The 21,644-nt window shown below is 47.4% G+C and overlaps 1 protein-coding gene across 2 annotated transcripts in view; it reads right to left on the bottom strand.

The window, feature by feature from the left end:
* Window positions 1–5,489: 5,489 nt before the first annotated feature.
* MPL (MPL proto-oncogene, thrombopoietin receptor) overlaps window positions 5,490–21,644 on the bottom strand; it is a 76,885-nt gene continuing 60,730 nt past the window's right edge. Inside the window, exons 11-12 of one of the 2 annotated variants that reach the window (XM_063939321.1) lie at window positions 15,914–16,001; window positions 5,490–6,864 (exon numbers count right to left, since the gene is read on the bottom strand). In XM_063939321.1, coding sequence (XP_063795391.1) covers window positions 6,604–6,864; window positions 15,914–16,001 — 349 coding nt within the window. In that variant the 3' untranslated portion in view covers window positions 5,490–6,603. The remainder of the gene's footprint in view (window positions 6,865–15,913; window positions 16,002–21,644) is intronic. The other variant, XM_063939322.1, reaches the window with a different exon arrangement.

Raw genomic sequence — 21,644 nt, 5'->3', positions numbered from 1 at the left:
TCACTGCTTAGTAAATGTCCCCCATAGTTCTGTGCGTTGCAGGGGGGAGGCGGAAAAGCAGGGACCCCAGTGACACAGCTTTCTCCTCTTCCAGCCAGACCTGCCCCCTGAGTGTGATGACACCTGCACTTGTGCTCATCAGAGCCGCCCTCAAGGTGACCACTTCTGGACTTCTGATTCCTCCACAGGTATGTGCCAGGAGGTACCTGGTGATCCAGAGTGTAAAGCTGACTTGGAGCATTCTGAATCACCTCCCAACTTATGGTATGTGACCCCTGAGCAGTGGTGTAACTACCGTGGGGGCAGATGCACACATTCCCTACACCCAGTCACACTGCACGACCCCAATAGTAACAGACTGCCCTGGGGCCATACAGGAGCAGGTCTGATTGGTCGGAGAGCTGTGAACTCTGCCAGAGCCACCGGAGATCCAGCACCCCCCGCTAGTTATCCTGAAGCACCACCCACATACGACCCTCAATCCAGAGAGTGAGGTTGATGCCGAAGATCTGCCGCCCTCCCCCCATCAGCCACGACACTCCCTCCTCCAGCAGCCACTTCAGGGGGAAGCAGAGCTTGGCCCCCCTGCATCTTGCATTGTTTGTGTGTGTAATATATATATATATATATATATATATATATATATATACACAATGTGTGTATGTATGTATATATATATATATATATATATATATATATACAGTATATAGAATATTCCAAACGGTTTCGGATGAAATGACAGATCAACAGTCTTATTAAAATCCAGTACATGTGGTTTATTCCATATGCTGACATTTCAAGACTGGAATGGTCTTTTATCAGGGTGTACATGTATTGACGTATTGGATTTAATAAAACCGCGGAGTGCCTCCTTATCCTTAACCCTTTGGGATATGCTACTTGTGTTATTGACTATGGAGGGTACCTCAGCATATTTGCTCCTTGCTTCTGTATGCCCATCTACATACAATACAAATATACATATATAATCGTTTAGGTATATCTGAGGCAGCTCTGCAGATGCCAAGGATTTGAAGTAACACTTGCATCTACGCCCAGCACCAAACACACCCAAAAATGCCCAAGGCCAATCACAATGCAGTATTTTATAGTTGAATAATAGACATTAGGGATTAACTTTTATCATACAAGTAGACAGGACAATAAATGACAACAACAGAACGTCACTGCTGTAATGGTTTCTCAGCACCCGTAACACCTCCAGGTGATGTCCACATTGCAGCATCTAATGCCTTTCATTTAACCTCAACATCTATATCTATATATAAAGAGAGAGCAGGAGGGGAGAAAGAGGAAGGGAGAGAAAGAGAGGGCATGGAAGGAGAGAGGAAAAGAGGGACATGTGAGAGAGGAAAGAGGGAGAGAGAAAGAGTGGACCAAGGGAGGGAGAGAGAGGGCAGAGGGAGAGAGAAAGAGAGAGGGAGGGGAGGGATAGAGAGAGCGACAGGGAGGTGAGGGAGAGAGAGAGGGCAGATGCAGAGAGAGAGGGCAGAGAGAGAAGGGGGTGAGGGAGAGAGAAGGACAAAGGGGAGTGAGAGAGGGTCGAGAGAGAAAGAGGCTGAGCAGCACTTGCCACTTTTTCTACTCCAGTGTTGTTTTTTTTCCTGCCTGGCCTTGCATCTTTGGCAAGGACAATCAGTGCTGCTGCTGCTGCTGTGCATGGAGATGGCATTGGCCAGGGCCTCTTCTTCCCTCCGATGTACTTTTGGAGTCGGAGACGATCAGGGGAGGGGGGTTGGTGGAATATAATTAGGAGAGGGGAGGGGCTGAGATAGCGAGGCCTACTCGTCCAATATCACTACCTGACCTAATAAATGCTCTACAGAATGAATGGGCACAAATTCCCACAGAAACACTCCAAAATCTTGTGGAAGCCTTCCAGGAACAGTGTAAGCTATTATAGCTGCAAAAGGGTGACCAATTCCGTATTAAAGTATATGTATTTAAATGCAATGTCATTACAGTCCCTGTTGGTATTAATATAGGGGTATATTCAATAAGAATCGGGTCCATTCCGACATGCAGTTGTCGGAATGGACCCGACAACCCCTATTCAAAAGAGCGGCCAAATCCGACTGTCGGATTTGGGCGTTCCCGGATTCCTGACCTGCTGCTGTTGTCAGCACTGCGGGTGCGCTGACAGCAGCAGCAGAGGGAGCTGTCAGCAGCGCCGGGGGTGAGGAGATGTCTGCGGCGGTGGGGGGGATCTGTCAGCAGCGGGAGGGGGTTAGATGTCTGCGGTGGTGGGGGGAGCAGCGGAGGAGACAGGGGGAAGAGAGGAGGCGACGGGGAAGCAGCGGCTGCAGCAGCAGAGGGTTACGGCGGCGTACACCCGGCTCCAGCAAGCGGGGCCTCGCTTGCTGGAACCGGGTGGCTGCTGCCACTGGGTTCCTGCTCTCACCGGTGCTCCCCCTTCTCCTGCTCTCAGCTCACTCATCTCAATCCGACTTTTTTTAAAGTCGGATTGAGAGTGTCGGAAACGGGGCTAAAACCTGTCGGTTTTGGCGCTGCTTCCGACAATGCATACTGATTGGCGGCTGAAGCTGCCGATCAACGTGCATTCCGACAGAATTCCGACAAGTCGGGTTTCCCGACTTGTCGGAATAAACAGGGCCCTAATGAATAGATCGGAACCCCTTCCGACCTAAAACTGTCGGAAGCTGCCGTCTTTCCGACAAGACGGCAGCTTCTGACAGTTATTGAATATACCCCATAGTGTCCATATAGTGTATGTAATACTTAATGCTAACCATTGCCAGCCTAAATATAATGGTTAATGCTGTGCCATAACCTGTTTATGTAATGACAGGGGACAACGGAGCAGGCAGGTGACGCAGGATCGGCATAAGAGAGAAGGTGACCTGTATGCTGACTCCTTTCTGTGGGCCCCCTCGTTGTGGCACAGTAGACTCTGCGCATTCGTAGGTCTTCGGAAACATAGCGCCCACCGTGTTCCCGGAGACTAATATCTTGTGTACATGCGCCGGTCTCTAAAAGCATGGCGCCCGCTATGTTTCTGGATTCAAATCTGTACTGTGCATTTGTGAATCACCAGGAAAATGCCTCAATTTTCCGAGTGATTTGTCCGCCACCAGCAGCGCTGACCTGGACTCCGGAGTGGTAAGGCGTGCTACACCCATTATACATACACCTATGTTGTGTAGGTATGGACACTTTAATATATGCAAGTGTTAATGAAATCAATGTTCACTGGGTATTTTTAGACTTGAGTTATCACTTATATCTTCCCAAGAAACAATTATACTGTTGACTTTACTTATCACCGATCTCTTCTCAAGAAACAATTATAATGACAACACACTTTGATTTATGGTTAGCATACTGTCCTTAGCATAAGATCAAAGGCTGATGTCTGAACTTTATATTATTCCCTGTGGGGCAACATCGAAAAAACTTGTTATTCTGAATTCATGTTCGAAATTCGTGCATTGAATGTGTTTGTTGGGATATCTGAATAGATATTTGAACATTCAATTAGATTACTTCCTGTTGCAGAACAGTTGATCCCAGCTTCCGACAGATTTCTTTGATCTCATAGACGCTGCAGCTGTTATTCACTATACATCCTGTATTTTGATTGTGAATTCAATGCAATAGTTTTTGTGCCAAAGTCATATGGGTATTGTGGCAGAAGAGGTACTTTGCCACCTGTAAGCTACACACAGGGTCCTGGGGGTGGATGGGAAGTGTGGATGGACCGGGTTCCCATCCATTTGGCCCAGACCAGGTCTTATAATTTTCTTAGCCCAAGAAGCTGCTTCATCAGCCAGCACCTGGCTGCTGGGTTTAAAGCAGAGTCTCTCCCATGAGTCAGGGCTCCTGAAGGCAAATAGTGTCCAGGTGATAGGCCTGCTAGGTACAGTGGGATCCGGAGGGCTGGGTCACTAGTGTCAGGATACTGACGATTTTCGCAGCGCAGTGATCAGGTAAAAAAATGGCAAAACTGCGCATGCTTATGGGCCGCAGTGCGCACGCGCTCAGTACTTTCACACAAAACTTTGCAGTTTTACACAAGGCTGAACGACTGTTTTCTATCGCGCGAGTGATCGGTGAGTGATTGACAGTAAAGGGGCGTTTCTGGGTGGTAACTGAGCGTTTTCCGGGAGTGTGCTACAAAACGCAGGCATGCCCGGAGAAACGGGGGAGTGGCTGGCCGAACGCAGGGCGTCTTTGTGACGTCAAAACAGGAACTGAACTGCCTGCAGTGATCGCAAGGTAGGAGTAAGTATCGAGCTACTCTGAAACTGCATGAAAATATTTCATAGCAGAACTGCTAACCTTTCATTCGCACTTCTGCTAAGCTAATAAGATACACTCCCAGAGAGCGGCGGCTTAGCGTTTGCACTGCTGCTAAAAGCAGCTAGCGAGCGATCAACTCGGAATGAGGGCCAGTGATCTTTTTATGTGTTTCTCTGTATTTTATGCGTTTCTCTGTATTTGATTTATGTGTTTCTTTGTATTTGAGCTACCTGAATAAAAGGTGTTTGTTGTTTTTGCACAAGCCTGGAGTCGGTTGCTGGTGGAATTTTTGTAGCAACTTCTAGCAAGACTCCTGTTACAGTATATTTACTAAGGTGGGAGTTTTTTTTAGAACTGGTGATGTTGCTCATAGCAACCAATCAGACTCTGCTTAACATTTATCTAGCTGCTTCTAGAAGATGATAGCATCTGATTGGTTGCTATGGTCAATATTATCAGTTCTAAAAAAAACTCCCACCTTAGTAAATTTCCTGTATAGCATTGTTTTCAAAACTGAAGGGGGTTGGGGTTCGGCAGTACCATAAAGGGCGCCTCTGATTGGCTGTGAGCTCCCCATAAGTAATACACATCTCTTTACACTACTTTTTCATTTTTCTGTTGTAAAATGGCCCAAGATACCTTGTAGTCTCCCATTGGCAGTTTAAAATACTTTTTTTTTTTTATTAAAAATGTTATGTTATCTAGTTATGTGTTTTTGATTTTCTGGTAGGATGCATTTTATCTGGCCTTTTATAGAATGTGGTGATCGTTTTTAACATGGTCATTTGAAAGGAGAGTTGAAAAAAACAGGGGTGGGAGCTGCCCGGCTGGTTACGCCAAAGTGTAGATCCCAGCTGGCCTGACCATGCTACCTTCCTTATACGTTGAGCCCAACCATGTTACCTTCCTGGCATACATACGATATCCCGACGGATGGGATGCCCGCGGTTATAACACTGCCATCCCGAAGCAGAGAATCCCAACAGGGGTCAGGTGAGTATGTTAACCCTCCCCTAAACCACCCTTCCCGCAGCCCAAGGTTAACCCCCCCCCCTCCCCCAGCCACAGCCTAACCCTAACTATCCCCCCCTCTCCCCGCGCAGCCTAACCCTCCCAGGTGGTGCCTAAAACCTAACCTCCCGCCTCCCACAGCCTAAACCTAACCCTCCCACACCCGCAGCCTAACCCTAACCCTCCTGGGGGGTGCCTAACTCTTACTCTCCCTTCCCCGCAGCCTAACCTTAACCCACCCCCCAGCTGCCTAAACCTAACATCCACCCACCACAGATTATCAACCAGGAGTCATGGCAGAGCTCGATCAGGATTCCGTCTTTCAGGATCCCAGTGCCGGCATTTCGATCCATGTTGTGATGCTGGTGTCGGCATTCTGAGCAGTGTCAGGATTCCGGCGTCAGCATTCTGACTGTGGGGGATGCTGAACACCGGTATCCTGAACAGATCACACTTTCCTGATGTATTCCTAGTACATACAGTCATACATATACAATACTTATATAAAAGGTTAAAAACTTTATAATACATAGAATATTTTACAAATTGCAGAGCAATGTAACGGAACAATACAGTATCTCCTACAATTGGCAGCAAATCACTGGTATAAAAAATTCCAGCTTCTTTAGTTCCGTAGGGACACGTGCAATTCCTGGAACCTTTTTACTCCTTTGCTCCACAATGTGTCAGAGAAAATTAATGCAGAGTTTGGTATCAAATTAGAGTAACCGGTGATTAACCTACCTGTCCAGGAGATCCACATATCATGCCCTGTTGGGTGTAGCCTGACTTGGTTACAAAATCATAATGTATATTCATATCGACAACAGGTTTACATAAAATACATATTAACATTGCCATTTTTTTGTATCCAGTGTGACATGGATTATAAAAGTTTCCCTGCAGGGATGAGATTAGAAATTGTGGTGCCTGGGACTGACAAAATAAACAGGACCCTTCCTCCCAAAATAAAGATTCTGCCGCACTGCTCCACCCCTATTGTGAAGTAACATATAGGTGGAGTGTTGCGGACCTACAGGAACGGTTCACAGAGATCTGATGTGCAGGGAAGGCTTCTTTTAAAAAGTCCTCCCTGTGCATCAGACTGCTGCTGATTCACAGACTGGTGCAGCTCTACAGGTATTGGTGGTAGGAACCAGGGGTGGGCCCCCCTCTCTGTAAGGGCCCGGAACACTAGTCCCCTCAGTCCCCCCCTGATGGCTGCTCTGTTTCCCTGTATCACTTTCATTTAGGTTACAGTATTTACACCGTTCTCTTTTTATTTTCCTTTTTAAGTAAAATCCCAGGGTACTACAAGCTCCAGCTGGTGGGCAAGTAAGTCTGATTGGTGACACAATTGGGCGGCTGGTTATAAGGGCTGTATTCCAGGCTGAGCTCCAGGAGATCTATCTTTGGCCAATAATCTTCATTTTCGTAGCTGGGAGGTGACAGCTGAACGTAATCTCGAGATGTTGGTGGTACTTCACCGGTAAGTGTCACTTCACAAAGTATTTCCAGACAGGAGGATTGTGGAGCTTCTTCCAGAGGTTTCTCGTATAGCGTAGCACTGGGCTGCAGTCACAAAAGCACAAATCGGTAAAATGCATCAAATATAAGAGAGACACCCGCCCTCCTTTATCACAAAATGACATTGTTTGTAGGTGTGAGTAATGGCCTGATTTAGAAATGTACTGTATGCAGGCCCAAAGCTTACGTTGAACTCTGATGGTTTGGGTAACTGTGGATCCATTCTGTGCATGTGCAGAACAGGTCCTGCTTGATCGCTGTGCATTTGGGATGTGGAGCAGGGGAGGCGTCAGGGACCATTCTAGTAAATGGGGGCATGTTGCCCTGTTTTGTAGGCGTGCTGAGCCCAGGGTATGCTTCATCAGGCGCAGACTTCTTAGACCTGGCTGACATGGTTCCATTGACCAGTCTGAGCAAGCCTTGGCTTACGGAGACTGGCTGAGGACTGGCTATGGTCACGATGGTGATCTGGTTCTGCGTCTTTGGAAGCATCACTCGGATCACAGGTGCATATTGGAGGCGTCTATTTACTACATGCGCCTCCTGCTTCCCTGCGGCTGTACAGTACTGTACAAATCAGAATCAGGCCCAATGCTTGTTATACAGGGGTTCCAATGGCTTTATTATGGTCTCCAACATCATTTTACACAGGTCCAGATTTAAGTATTTTGTGCCCTTACTTTCAGTTTGCCATTACATATTTCTCTGACGTCCTAGTGGATGCTGGGTACTCCGTAAGGACCATGGGGAATAGACGGGCTCCGCAGGAGACTGGGCACTTCTTTAAAGAAAAGATTATGTACTACATCTGGTGTGCACTGGCTCCTCCCTCTATGCCCCTCCTCCAGACCTCAGTTAGAATCTGTGCCCGGCCTGAGCTGGATGCACTTAGTGGGCTCTCCTGAGTTCACTAAAAAGAAAAGTATTTGTTAGGTTTTTTATTTTCAGTGAGATCTGCTGGCAACAGACTCACTGCTACGTGGGACTTAGGGGAGAGAAGCAAACCTACCTGCTTGAAGCTAGCTTGTGCTTCTAGGCTACTGGACACCATTAGCTCCAGATGGATCGAACACAGGGCCCGTCCTCGATCGTCCGTTCCCGGAGCTGCGCCGCCGTCCCCCTTGCAGAGCCAGAAGACGGAAGAAACCGGAGGAAATCGGCGGCTGAAGACTTCGGTCTTCAATAAGGTAGCGCACAGCACTGTAGCTGTGCGCCATTGCTCCCACAGCACACCACACGCTCCGGTCACTGGTGGGTGCAGGGCGCTGGGGAGGGGCGCCCTGGGCTGCAATTAAGATACCTTTTGGCAATAAAAAGCACATAATACAGTGTTTAACACTGTATATGTGCAGAAACCCCCGCCATTAACGTTATAAAAAGCGGGAGAAGCCCGCCGTTGAAGGGGCGGGGCTATCTCCCTCAGCACAGCCAGCGCCATTTTCTCTTCACAGCTCCGCTGGAAGGACGCTCCCCAGGCTCTCCCCTGCAGTATACACTACAGAAAGGGTAAAAAAGAGAGGGGGGGCACATAAATTTAGGCGCAAATTGTGATATAAGCAGCTATAGGGGGAAAATTCACTTTGTGTATAGTGTATATCCCTCTGTTATATAGCGCTCTGGTGTGTGCTGGCATACTCTCTCTCTGTCTCCCCAAAGGACTTTGTGGGGTCCTGTCCTCAGTCAGAGCATTCCCTGTGTGTGTGTGCGGTGTGTCGGTACGGCTGTGTCGACATGTTTGACGAGGACGCTTACGTGGAGGCGGAGCAGGTGCCGATAAGTGTGATGTCGCCCCCTGCGAGGCCGACACCTGAGTGGATACATATGTGGAAGGTATTAACCGACAGTATCAACTCCTTGCATAAAAGGTTCGATGACGCAGCTTTGGGACAGCCGGCATCTCAGCCCGCGCCTGCCCAGGCATCTCAGAGGCCGCCAGGGGCTCAAAAACGCCCGCTACCTCAGATGGCAGACACAGATGTCGACACAGAGTCTGACTCCAGTGTCGACGAGGATGAGACAAATATACAATCCACTAGGGCCATCCGATGCATGATTACGGCAATGAAAAATGTGTTGCACATTTCTGACATTAACCCGGTTACCACAAAAAAGGGTACAGGTTGAGTATCCCTTATTCAAAATGCTTGGGACCAGAGGTATTTTGGATATCGGATTTTTCCGTATTTTGGAATAATTGCATACCATAATGAGATATCATGGTGATGGGACCTAAATCTAAGCACATAATGCATTTATGTTACATATACACCTTATACACACAGCCTGAAGGTAATTTTAGTCAATATTTTTTATAAATTTGTGCATTAAACAAAGTGTGTGTACATTCACATCATTCATTTATGTTTCATATACACCTTATACACACAGCCTGAAGGTCATTTAATACAATATTTGTAATAATTTTGTGTATTAAACAAAGTTTGTGTACATTGAGCCATCAAAAAACAAAGGTTTCACTATCTCACTCTCACTTAAAAAAGTCCGTATTTCGGAATATTCCGTATTTCGGAATATTTGGATATGGGATACTCAACCTGTATTATGTTTGGGGAGAAAGTTAAATGAATTGTGTGAAGAAGCGTGGGGTTCCCCAGATAAGAAACTAGTAATTTCTAAGCGGTTACTAATGGCGTACCCTTTCCCACCAACGGATAGGTTACGCTGGGAGACATCCCCTAAGGTGGACAAGGCGCTCACACGCTTATCAAAAAAGGTGGCACTGCCTTCTCAGGATACGGCCGCCTTAAAGGAGCCTGCAGATAGAAAGCAGGAGGCTATCCTGAAGTCTGTGTATACACACTCAGGTACTATACTGAGACCTGCTATTGCTTCAGCATGGATGTGTAGTGCTGCAGCAGCATGGTCTGATTCCCTATCTGATAACATTGATTCCCTTGACAGGGACACTATATTGCTAACCATAGAGCATATTAAAGACGTAGTCTTATATATGAGAGATGCACAGAGGGACATTTGCCGGCTGGCATCTAGAATTAATGCAATGTCCATTTCTGCCAGGAGAGTATTATGGACTCGGCAGTGGACAGGTGATGCTGATTCTAAAAGGCACATGGAAATTTTGCCTTATAAGGGTGAGGAATTGTTTGGGGACGGTCTTTCGGACCTCGTATCCACAGCAACAGCTGGGAAGTCTACTTTTTTACCTCAGGTTCCCTCACAGCCTAAGAAAGCACCGTATTATCAAGTACAGTCCTTTCGGCCTCAGAAAGGCAAGCGGGTTAGAGGCGCGTCCTTTCTGCCCAGAGGCAGGGGTAGAGGGAAAAAGCTGCACCAGACAGCCAGTTCCCAAGAACAAAAATCCTCCCCTGCTTCCACTAAGTCCACCGCATGACGCTGGGGCTCCACATGTGGAGCCAGGTGCGGTGGGGGCCCGTCTCCGGATCTTCAGCGACCAGTGGGTTCGCTCACAGGTGGATCTCTGGGTTCTACAAGTGGTATCTCAGGGATACAAGCTGGAGTTCGAGACGTCTCCCCCTCGCCGTTACCTCAAATCAGCCTTGCCAGCTACTCCCCAGGACAGGGAGGTAGTACTGGCGGCAATTCACAAGCTGTACCTCCAGCAGGTGATAATCAAAGTTCCCCTCCTTCAACAGGGACGGGGTTACTATTCCACAATGTTTGTGGTACCGAAACCAGACGGTTCGGTGAGACCCATTCTAAATTTGAAATCCTTGAACACTTATATAAGGAAGTTCAAGTTCAAAATGGAATCACTCAGGGCGGTTATTGCAAGCCTGGAAGAGGGGGATTACATGGTATCACTGGACATCAAGGATGCTTACCTACATGTCCCCATTTACCCACCTCACCAGGTGTACCTCCGTTTTGTGGTACAGGACTGCCATTACCAATTCCTGACGTTGCCGTTTGGTCTGTCCACGGCACCGAGGGTATTTACCAAAGTAATGGCCGAAATTATGATACTCCTTCGGAAGAAGGGAGTTATAATTATCCCATACTTGGACGATCTCCTTATAAAGGCGAGGTCCAGGGAGCAGTTGTTGGTCGGAGTAGCACTATCTCAGGAAGTGCTACAACAGCACGGCTGGATTCTGAATATCCCGAAGTCGCAGCTGGTTCCTACGACGCGTCTGCTGTTCCTGGGTATGATTCTGGACACAGAACAGAAGAAGGTGTTTCTCCCGGAGGAGAAGGCCAAGGAGTTGTCATCTCTGGTCAGAGACCTCCTAAAACCAAAACAGGTGTCGGTGCATCACTGCACGCGAGTCCTGGGAAAGATGGTAGCTTCTTACGAGGCAATTTCATTCGGCAGGTTCCATGCAAGGATCTTTCAGTGGGATCTGTTAGACAAGTGGTCCGGATCGCATCTTCAGATGCATCGGCTGATCACCCTGTCCCCGAGGGCCAGGGTGTCTCTGCTGTGGTGGCTGCAGAGTGCTCATCTTCTCGAAGGCCGCAGATTCGGCATACAGGACTGGGTCCTGGTGACCACGGATGCAAGCCTCCGAGGTTGGGGGGCAGTCACTCAGGGAAGAAACTTCCAAGGACAATGGTCGAGTCAGGAGGCTTCCCTACACATAAATATTCTGGAACTAAGGGCCATTTACAATGCCCTAAGGCAGGCAAAACCCCTGCTTCAAAACCAGCCGGTGCTGATTCAGTCAGACAACATCACGGCGGTCGCCCATGTAAACCTACAGGGCGGCACAAGAAGCAGGATGGCGATGGCAGAAGCCACAAGGATTCTCCAATGGGCGGAAAATCACGTGATAGCACTGTCAGCAGTGTTCATTCCGGGAGTGGACAACTGGGAAGCAGACTTCCTCAGCAGGCACGACCTCCCCCCGGGAGAGTGGGGACTTCATCCAGAAGTCTTCCAGCTGATTGTAAATCGTTGGGAAAGGCCACAGGTGGACATGATGGCGTCCCGCCTCAACAAAAATGCTAAAAAAATATTGCGCCAGGTCAAGGGACCCTCAGGCGATAGCTGTGGACGCTCTAGTGACACCGTGGGTGTACCAGTCGGTTTATGTGTTCCCTCCTCTTCCTCTCATACCAAAGGTACTGAGGATAATAAGAAAGAGCGGAGTAAGAACTATACTCATCGTTCCGGATTGGCCAAGAAGGACTTGGTACCCTTAACTACAAGAAATGATCTCAGAGGACCCTTGGCCTCTGCCTCTCAGACAGGACCTGCTACAGCAGGGGCCCTGTCTGTTCCAAGACTTACCGTGGCTGCGTTTGACGGCATGGCGGTTGAATGCCGGATCCTGATGGAAAAGGGCATTCCGGTTGAAGTCATTCCTACGCTGATAAAAGCTAGGAAGGATGTGACAGCAAAACATTATCACCGCATATGGCGAAAATATGTTGCTTGGTGTGAGGCTATGAAGGCCCCAACAGAAGAATTTCAGCTGGGTCGATTTCTGCACTTCCTACAGTCAGGAGTGACTATGGGCCTAAAATTGGGATCCATTAAAGTCCAGATTTCGGCCCTGTCTATTTTCTTTCAAAAAGAACTGGCTTCACTGCCTGAAGTTCAGACGTTTGTTAAGGGAGTGCTGCATATTCAGCCTCCTTTTGTGCCTCCAGTGGCACCTTGGGATCTCAACGTTGTGTTGGATTTCCTAAAATCACATTGGTTTGAGCCACTTCAGACCGTGGAGTTGAAATATCTCACGTGGAAAGTGGTCATGCTTTTGGCCTTGGCTTCGGCTAGGCGTGTGTCAGAATTGGCGGCTTTGTCATGTAAAAGCCCCTATCTGATCTTCCATATGGACAGGGCAGAATTGAGGACTCGTCCCCAATTTCTCCCTAAGGTGGTATCAGCGTTTCATTTGAACCAACCTATTGTGGTGCCTGCGGCTACTCGGGACTTGGAGGCTTCCAAGTTGCTAGATGTAGTCCGGGCCCTGAAAATCTATGTTTCCAGGACGGCTAGAGTCAGGAAAACTGACTCGCTGTTTATCCTGCATGCACCCAACAAGCTGGGTGCTCCTGCTTCTAAGCAGACTATTGCTCGCTGGATCTGTAGCACGATTCAACTTGCACATTCAGCGGCTGGACTGCCGCATCCTAAATCAGTCAAAGCCCATTCCACGAGGAAGGTGGGCTCTTCTTGGTCGGCTGCCCGAGGGGTCTCGGCTTTACAACTTTGCCGAGCTGCTACCTGGTCGGGATCAAACACGTTTGTAAAATTCTACAAGTTTGATACCCTGGCTGAGGAGGACCTTGAGTTTGCTCATTCGGTGCTGCAGAGTCATCCGCACTCTCCAGCCCGTTTGGGAGCTTTGGTATAATCCCCATGGTCCTTACGGAGTACCCAGCATCCACTAGGACGTCAGAGAAAATAAGATTTTACTCACCGGTAAATCTATTTCTCGTAGTCCGTAGTGGATGCTGGGAGCCCGTCCCAAGTGCGGAATTCTGCAATACTTGTATATAGTTATAACTAAAGGGTTTTTTGTTCTGAGCCATCAGTTTAATGAGGTTCAGTTGTTGTTCATACTGTCAACTGGGTATAGTTATCACGAGTTGTACGGTGTGATTGGTGTGGCTGGTATGAGTCTTACCCTGGATTCCAAATCCTTTCCTAGTAATGTCAGCTCTTCCGGGCACAGTTTCCCTAACTGAGGTCTGGAGGAGGGGCATAGAGGGAGGAGCCAGTGCACACCAGATGTAGTACCTAATCTTTTCTTTAAAGTAGTGCCCAGTCTCCTGCGGAGCCCGTCTATTCCCCATGGTCCTTACGGAGTACCCAGCATCCACTACGGACTACGAGAAATAGATTTACCGGTGAGTAAAATCTTATTTTTCCAGCCGCCACAGTCCCTGCATCTTATGTATAGTGCCTTTAAAATGTATTTAGCCGTAGCTTAATTATTCACACCAAACAATTTTACTTCATGGAATCTTAGTTTGAGAATCAGACAGTTACCTGACACAGGGCCTAATTCAGATCTGATCGCAGCAGCAAATTTGTTAGCTTATGGGCAAAACCATGTGCACTGCAGGGGGGGGCAGATCTAACACGTGCAGAGAGAGTAAGGTTTGGGTGGGGTGTGCTCAAACTGAAGTCTAAATTGCAGTGTAAAAATAAAGCAGCCAGTATTTACCCTGCACAGAAACAATATAACCCACCCAAATCTAACTCTCTCTGCACATATTACATCTGCCCCCCCCTGCAGTGCACATTAGGGGCTAATTCAGACCTGATCGCTGAGCAGCGATTTTTGCAGCCCTGCGATCGGATAGTTGCTGTCTACGGGGGGAGTGTAAGTATGCGAACGCATGTGTAGCAGAGCTGTACAAACGGATTTTGTGCAGCCTCTGCGCAGCCCAGGACTTACTCAGCCACTGCGATCACATCAGCCTGTCCGGGACCAGAATTGACGTCAGGATCTCTCCCTGCAAACGCATGGACACGCCTGTGTTTTTCCAGACACTCCCTGAAAACGGCCTGTTGAATTGACACCCACAAACGGCCTCTTCCTGTCAATCTCCTTGCGATCGCCCATGCGAACGTATCCATTGCACAAACCTTTCGCTGAGCGGTGATCCGCTTTGTACCCGTGCAGCACGCCTGCGCATTACTGTGCATATGCATGCGCAGTTTACACCTGATCGCCCGCTGTGCGAAAACGCAGGTCTGAATCGGACCCATGGTTTTGCCCATTAGCTAACAAATTTGCTGCTGCTGCGATCAGATCTGAATTAGGCCCTCAGGCTCTGTATGGGGCTGTGTTTAGTTAGCAGCATGGCCGGTTAGCAAGAGGATGGCTGGGGCAGCCGCCCAGAGGCATCCATACCCAGGGGGCCCCCCACTAATAGCTATTGTACATCACCAGTGTGCAGGGTCGTAGAGAGTGGGTCTGGGCTCGGGTACTGTAGGGAGCGTGGACTGTGTGGCCATGCCCCTGTACTAATAAATATATGAGAACCGGCACAGCTACAGTCACATGATGCAGGCAGAGGAGAATGGACCAATCGCAGCCCAGGACACAACAGCATATGCTGGGCCAGGGAGTGAAGCTGCTGCCACTGACATGTAAGAGGGGGGGGGGGGGGGACTACGGCTCCTCCGACAAGCCCAGGCAATTAGTACACGCTCCCCCTCTCTCAGCCACCCTGCCAGTGTGGAGGAATTATGGCCTACGTGAACTGGGGTTTCTGGGTGACAGGATGTCAGCTGGAGACACTAAGGGCCCGATTCAGATCTGTTCGCTGGTGTGCGTTTTCGCACAGCGACCGATTATCGATAGACTGCACATGTGTATGAACCGCAATGCGCATGCACATACGAAACAACAACAGGCATCACCGAACAGTGACAGGCTGCTGCGAAAATTTCAATCGCAGAGCCATTCGCATGCTGATTGACAGGAGGAGGCCGTTTGTGGGTGGTAACCGGCCATTTTCTGGGAGTGTCAGGGAAAATGCAGGCGTTCCCAAGCGTTTTCAGGGAGGGTGTGTGACGTCAGCTACGGCCCCGATCAGCCTGTTCTGATCGCACTGTAGGAGTAAGTCCTGGGCTGCGCACACACTGCACACAGTGGAAAAAACATTCGATAGCGAGTCAGGTGCGAACGGATTTGCAGCTGTCCGCTGACTGAGGGATATTTGTAGCACGGCGTACACATGCGATCGCATACTTGCACGGGCGAATTTACACTCCCCTTGGACGGCGACTATGTGATTGCAGGACAACAAATTTAGCAGCCCAGCGATCAGGTCTGAATCGCCCCCTAGATTTGGTATAACACATTTGTGGTGCTGGGAGTATTTACACATTGGGCCTGACTCTGAGCCGGACGAATGTGTGGATTTTGTTTGTGCATCGTTTAATACTGTTACATGTGTTCTCTGCTCACTCGCTTAACACAGCGCTGCAGACCACGTGTGACACCTTACAACACAGAATAACAATTTGCAGGATGTAATTATGTAACATAAACTTGTCTGTAACTGTATAATGTACTTACATAATAATGTTTTATGTTCTATCCTCTGTGTACCAAACCGCAGAACCCTTGCGGTAGCATACATATAAACTATAATAATAGCAATATATGACTCTGTTACTAGGCGTTACCTGGTATTGTTTCTGTATCTCAGCCAGGAATGAGTCCAGCACGCGGTGCAGATTGGGCACGGAAGGCCACAATTTATCCTTCAGTTTTCTGAAAATAGGCGATCACATATCAGTGTCTCTAACAGGTATAGCATCATGGACAGGTATTACACACTAGTGTCGCACACAGGTATTACACACTGGTGTCACATGCAGGTATTACACACTGGTGTCGCACACAGGTGTCACACGCAGGTATCACACACTGGTGTCGCACACAGGTGTCACATGCAGGTATCACACACTGGTGTCGCACACAGGTGTCACACGCAGGTATCACACACTGGTGTCGCACACAGGTGTCACATGCAGGTATCACACACTGGTGTCGCACACAGGTGTCACAAGCAGGTATCACACACTGGTGTCGCACACAGGTGTCACATGCAGGTATCACACAATGGTGTCGCACACAGGTGTCACATGCAGGTGTTGCACACAGGTGTCACATGCAGGTATTACACACATGTGTTGCACACAGGTAGCACACACATGTGTTGCACACAGGTATTACACACATGTGTGCACACAGGTATTACACACATGTGTTGCACACAGGTATTACACACAGGTGTCACACGCAGGTATTACACACAGGTGTCACACACAGGTATTACACACAGCTGTCACACAAATGTATTACACACAGGTGTTACATACAGGTATTACACACAGGTGTCACGTGCAGGTATAAATACATACGTGCCACACAAAGGTATTACACACAGTTGTCACACTCAGGTATTATACACTGTAAACGCTGATTTACATACAGGACTAAAAGCAACACTTTAAAAAGACATTTCATACACTTTGAATGAAGCCGCTGCGGCCGCTATACTTAATCCACAATCTACGTACTTATTACACCATTAGCGTACAGAGTCCCGTACTGTGTACGGACTTTGCGTACAAACGCCGCGCTGGCTGTACAAAGTACACACAGCGCGTACACACCCAAAGTTACACAGTGAACCCTTAACAGATATGCATGCGATAGTAATACACTTTAAACCTTAGCAGGGAAAGGAAAACACGACACCAGATTTGTATTTAATCTGCTGGGTTCCGACACCACAGCATATTATTACTGAAAGGGGGTTACAATCACAAAGCAATACAATACAAGAGAATAATGGCTACAGTCAATGGTACATACTTGTTTGAATTTCGCCGCGCTACCCAGTCCCTCGGTCATCTAGATAGATAACTTTGTGAGTCTTGAGAGAGAGAGAGAGAGAGAGAGACCATGCCTGCAGCTGGCTCCTTTTATATAATCTTCCAAAACTTAACACAATGGATACTGTAATCTCTTTGTCCATTGGACACAGGGATTGTCATTTACAGTACAGGAGAGGTCATAGGTTGGTTTGAATAGGTGGGCGATGTCTGTTCAAGATGCACTTGTGGGTGGTCTCCTCTGGGTTCCCGCCGCATACCTAATGTACAGTAAATACAGTTTATATCTATATTCTGCTCCTGCACATAACTATTCGCAGGAACGTGCGATCTTCTGCAAACCAACACCGGAATATTACCCTTAAAATACCCTACAGCTGGATACCAAACACCACCTTACAACCTTGTTCTGTCCCCTCCTATCCTGTAAAGGTGAATCCCTTTGTTCTGATACCATTTAAACTGTTGTAACTTGTGGTGTGATGCAGGGAGACTATGTGTACATTGTGCACTATTTGGATTTAATATGTAATGTGTTTTGATAGCTTTTCCATGCGTCCACAAACTCTACCATAAATACTCATACCACGCGCTAATGCGCAGGACCGCGGGAGCGACCATAGGCAAATTGCGACTATGCGCACGCACGGCAGAACAAGTACACGCACGGAGGCCATCTGTGTGTAGTTTGTACGTGATGTGTGTACTGCAATATATTTCGACTTCGACAGTCCACCCTTTGGCAGTCACCAATAACTGCCACTACCTAATCAATAAACAGAAAAATATCTATACAATATCTACAGAAGCTTGGATGGTCGAGGGAGAGTTGTAGGTGGGAAATGTATGACCTAGTGGAATAGTAAAAGCATGTATGTATGAATCCATCTCTGAGGGGCATGTATCATCGTGCCGTATATGTTCTGCATAAGCTTCGAGGTATTGCGAAGTATACATTAAATCCTTCTCATCCCGTATTAAGGGTCTGTAAATGGGCCAACAAACACATCTTTTCGGCTTCTTGTTCCAACAAATGGGGTGCACATTTCGTTGATGATACATGGATGGGGAAACATATGTGAGTGCTAGTATATGTGGATATCACCTGTCGACTATGTGTGCCATTAGCTGGAGGTTGCAGAGATGAAGATAAGACACATATATAAAATACATTCACATAAACATTTTGGGTAGGACTGATGTCTTTTCCAGATGGATGTATCTGGGCAGAGGGGGAGACAAAAGAAAAACGGGTGAAAGAAACAGGCCATGAAATTCATTTGCAATCCTTATCATAACACTGTCTCTATGGATGGGTCATAAATAAAATCTGCTGCTATAACAACGCCCTCGCTCCTTAGACTCATTAAATTTGTGCCGTGCTTGCGCCGCATTAGAATTTGAACACACCTAAATATCGAACCAATAATTATGATGACTCCCAGGACACAAAGTAGAAACTTCCCAACAGTCATAATGACATTCTGAGCCCACTCTCCTAAACCTGAGAACCATTTGCGTGGGTTCAACCATGAGACCCAGCCGGTCAGTTCATTACTCACAGTCGCTAAGGTAAGGTTGTGCTTCCTCCTGAACTCCCACTTCAACTGCAAGATATCGTCCATCTTTTGATCGATGATCCCCGTTGGGTCATCAGTGCTGTTTGTAATATAAGTACAGCACTTCACACCATATTGAGTTGCCAGGGTAACACAATACCCACCTGTCACGGCTGTGACATAATTAAGGACCATTCTGTGCTGAATCAGTTCCTTCTTGTAAGCTTGTAACTCCCTTCCCGTCTACCTGAAGGTGTCGTCATACATCTCAGTGATATTATCTATCAAGTTCGCTAGTGCATGGATATACCTATAATTTATAGTTCCTCTGGCAGTACGGGTAATGTCTAATGCGAGAAGGAACTGAATCCCGGTGGATTCGTGGATCAAATTAGAGGCTGCATGCTCTGTCCTATCTATGAGGTGTCTCTTGATGATGTGTTCGTAGTGAGTATGAGTATAAGGAGCCTGAGCACTGCGGTGAACGTCTTTCATTTTATCATGGGTTATGATCATGACCTCCGGTAGTACTCTCCCTATATAACACAATCCCTCAGAGCTCGGGGCAAGCCACTTGTACGCCTTCCTCCCACATATGAAATAGGCATCATCTGGGAGAACATAGGGGACAAAATATAACATCCCCATAGTACAAATTTTCCAAGTAAAGAAACCAGTCACTAGTTCTCCCATCTGCTCAGTACAAGTATCGGGCTGGATGATATGAGCACAATACCCTGGCGATACTTTTCCAACCCACATGGACTTGCTTCCACGAGTATACCTATACCGAAAATACCTCCCACTGTTGGTTATTTGGCGTACAAGTTCAGAGTCTATGGGTATCCTATCAGCTCTGTATGAAAAGGTCATTGTCTGGTTATTCCACGCCACTTCCCAATTTCCCGGTTTTCGGTAATTGGAAATATTACAACACAATAAGGACCTGTCTACATGATACTGGTGGAGCTTCAATCTAGGGTGCCTAGACATATTGAATTTCTTGTCCACCGGCCTCCCACCCCGCAATTCGAGTACCTCATCTATTGCTAAAGGGTATGGTACTAATCCTGACTTACTCTGACCTTGAGGTACTTGTGAGCACACCCAGCATTCTGTCTGGTTTAAGACCTTACCCACTAGTGAGTGGTAATCACTCAACGGATGGCAGTCCATGTTGATATTAAGGTTGGACTGACATCTCTGGATGCACCCATCCTCTACTATATTCTCACAATTCCTACAAATACAATATTCATCAGACAATAACCCCTCACAGTGCCTCCGAGCTCCCTGACTACCAGAGCGCTTACAGATGCCAGCCTTTACTAAAGTGATGTGCTGCTCCTGAGATCCTACAACTTCGTACTCGCCATCAGAACCCATTCCAGATCCCTGCTCGACCTCTCTGGGACCCTCACCAAAACAAACTGTCCTGATCAAAACCAGAATTACTAACAGAACCCGAAACGCAGTCTCTTGTGATCGATCCATTTCGTTAGGGGAAAGGAGGAAAATAAGAAGGAGAAAAGAAAGGAAAATGCAGGGGGAGGTGAAAAAAGAAAAATGGTACGACAACCGTTCTAGATCTTGTTACTCTTTGTGCTCAGATGCCCTTTGACAGTCCTGCCACTCAACTTTCCTGGAACAGACACTCCAGTGATACGAGATTCTCTACACTCTGCTCTTTGTCACGAGTTCTCTCCGGGTCAGCGACCTTCTTGCAGTGGAACGAGTGGACCCAATTCTCTCTTTCAGCGACCTTCAACGCTGTTGTGCTGGTTAACAAGACTTGGTATGGTCCTTCCCAACTGTCTATGAGGCAACCTGAGCATAAGAAATTTCGAATCATCACATAATCCCCAGGCTCAATGTCATGACAATTACTGTTCGGTAGGTCAGGAATCACCAGCTTTAAATTTCTTTGTTGATTTCTCAGCTGCTGGCTCATCCCAACCAAATATTTCACAGTCACTTCATTATTGCATTTCAAATCATCCTGGGGGTCTATCATTACATGAGGTTGTCGACCAAAAAGAATTTCAATGGGTGATAAGTTAAGGGGAGACCTGGGAGTGGTTCTGATGCTGTACAACACTAGTGGCAAAGCTTCCAGCCACGACAATCCAGTTTCAGCCATTAATTTACTCAGCTTGTTCTTAATAGTGCTGTTCACTCTCTCTACCTTTGCACTTGCCTGTGGACGGTACGGAGTATGCAGCTTGCTATTAATTCCCATCAGTTTTCACATGACCTGAAAGACTTCACCTGTAAAATGGGTACCCCTGTCACTTTCAATTATTCTAGGGATACCATATCTACACACAAATTCCTGCACAATTTTCTTTGCAGTGAACGTAGCAGTATTTGTGGCAGCAGGGAACTTTTCTACCCAGTTGGAAAATACATCAATACAAACTAACACATATTTCAAATTCCTACAGGGTGGTAACTGTATGAAGTCGATTTGCATTACCTGAAAAGGTCCGTCTGTAGGAGGGATATGGGCTGGCTCTGTTGGTATTGTCTTTCCAATATTCTTCCTCAAGCAAGTAAAGCATGTCATTGCTCTCTTACCTGCATGAGAAGAGAATCCTGGCGCACACCAGTAGGCTCTTACCAGCTTGCACATACCCTCTTTGCCCAGATGAGTCAGACCTTGTGCCGCCTCAGCTAGGCTTGGAAGATATGCTCTGGGGGCCAATGGCTTACCTTGTCCACCTGTCCACAGTCCTGAGGATTCCTGGCCATACCCCTTTGCCCTCCATACTGCCTTTTCCTGTATGGAACACAAATTTTGCATTTTGATTAATTGTTGTGTATTGATCGTGTTAAATGTCATCAGTGATGTGATGTTCGTTTGTAAGGGGATGCTTGCTGCTGATTTAGCAGCTTCATCTGCCCGGCTGTTACCAAGTGAGATTGGGTCTTGGTTGTTTGTGCTTTGCACTTGA

Source organism: Pseudophryne corroboree, chromosome 9, assembly GCF_028390025.1.
Source record: "Pseudophryne corroboree isolate aPseCor3 chromosome 9, aPseCor3.hap2, whole genome shotgun sequence".
Taxonomy (NCBI): Eukaryota; Metazoa; Chordata; class Amphibia; order Anura; family Myobatrachidae; genus Pseudophryne; species Pseudophryne corroboree.
Note: the sequence above shows the minus strand (reverse complement) of the source record. Positions and strands in the feature narration are given on the sequence as shown.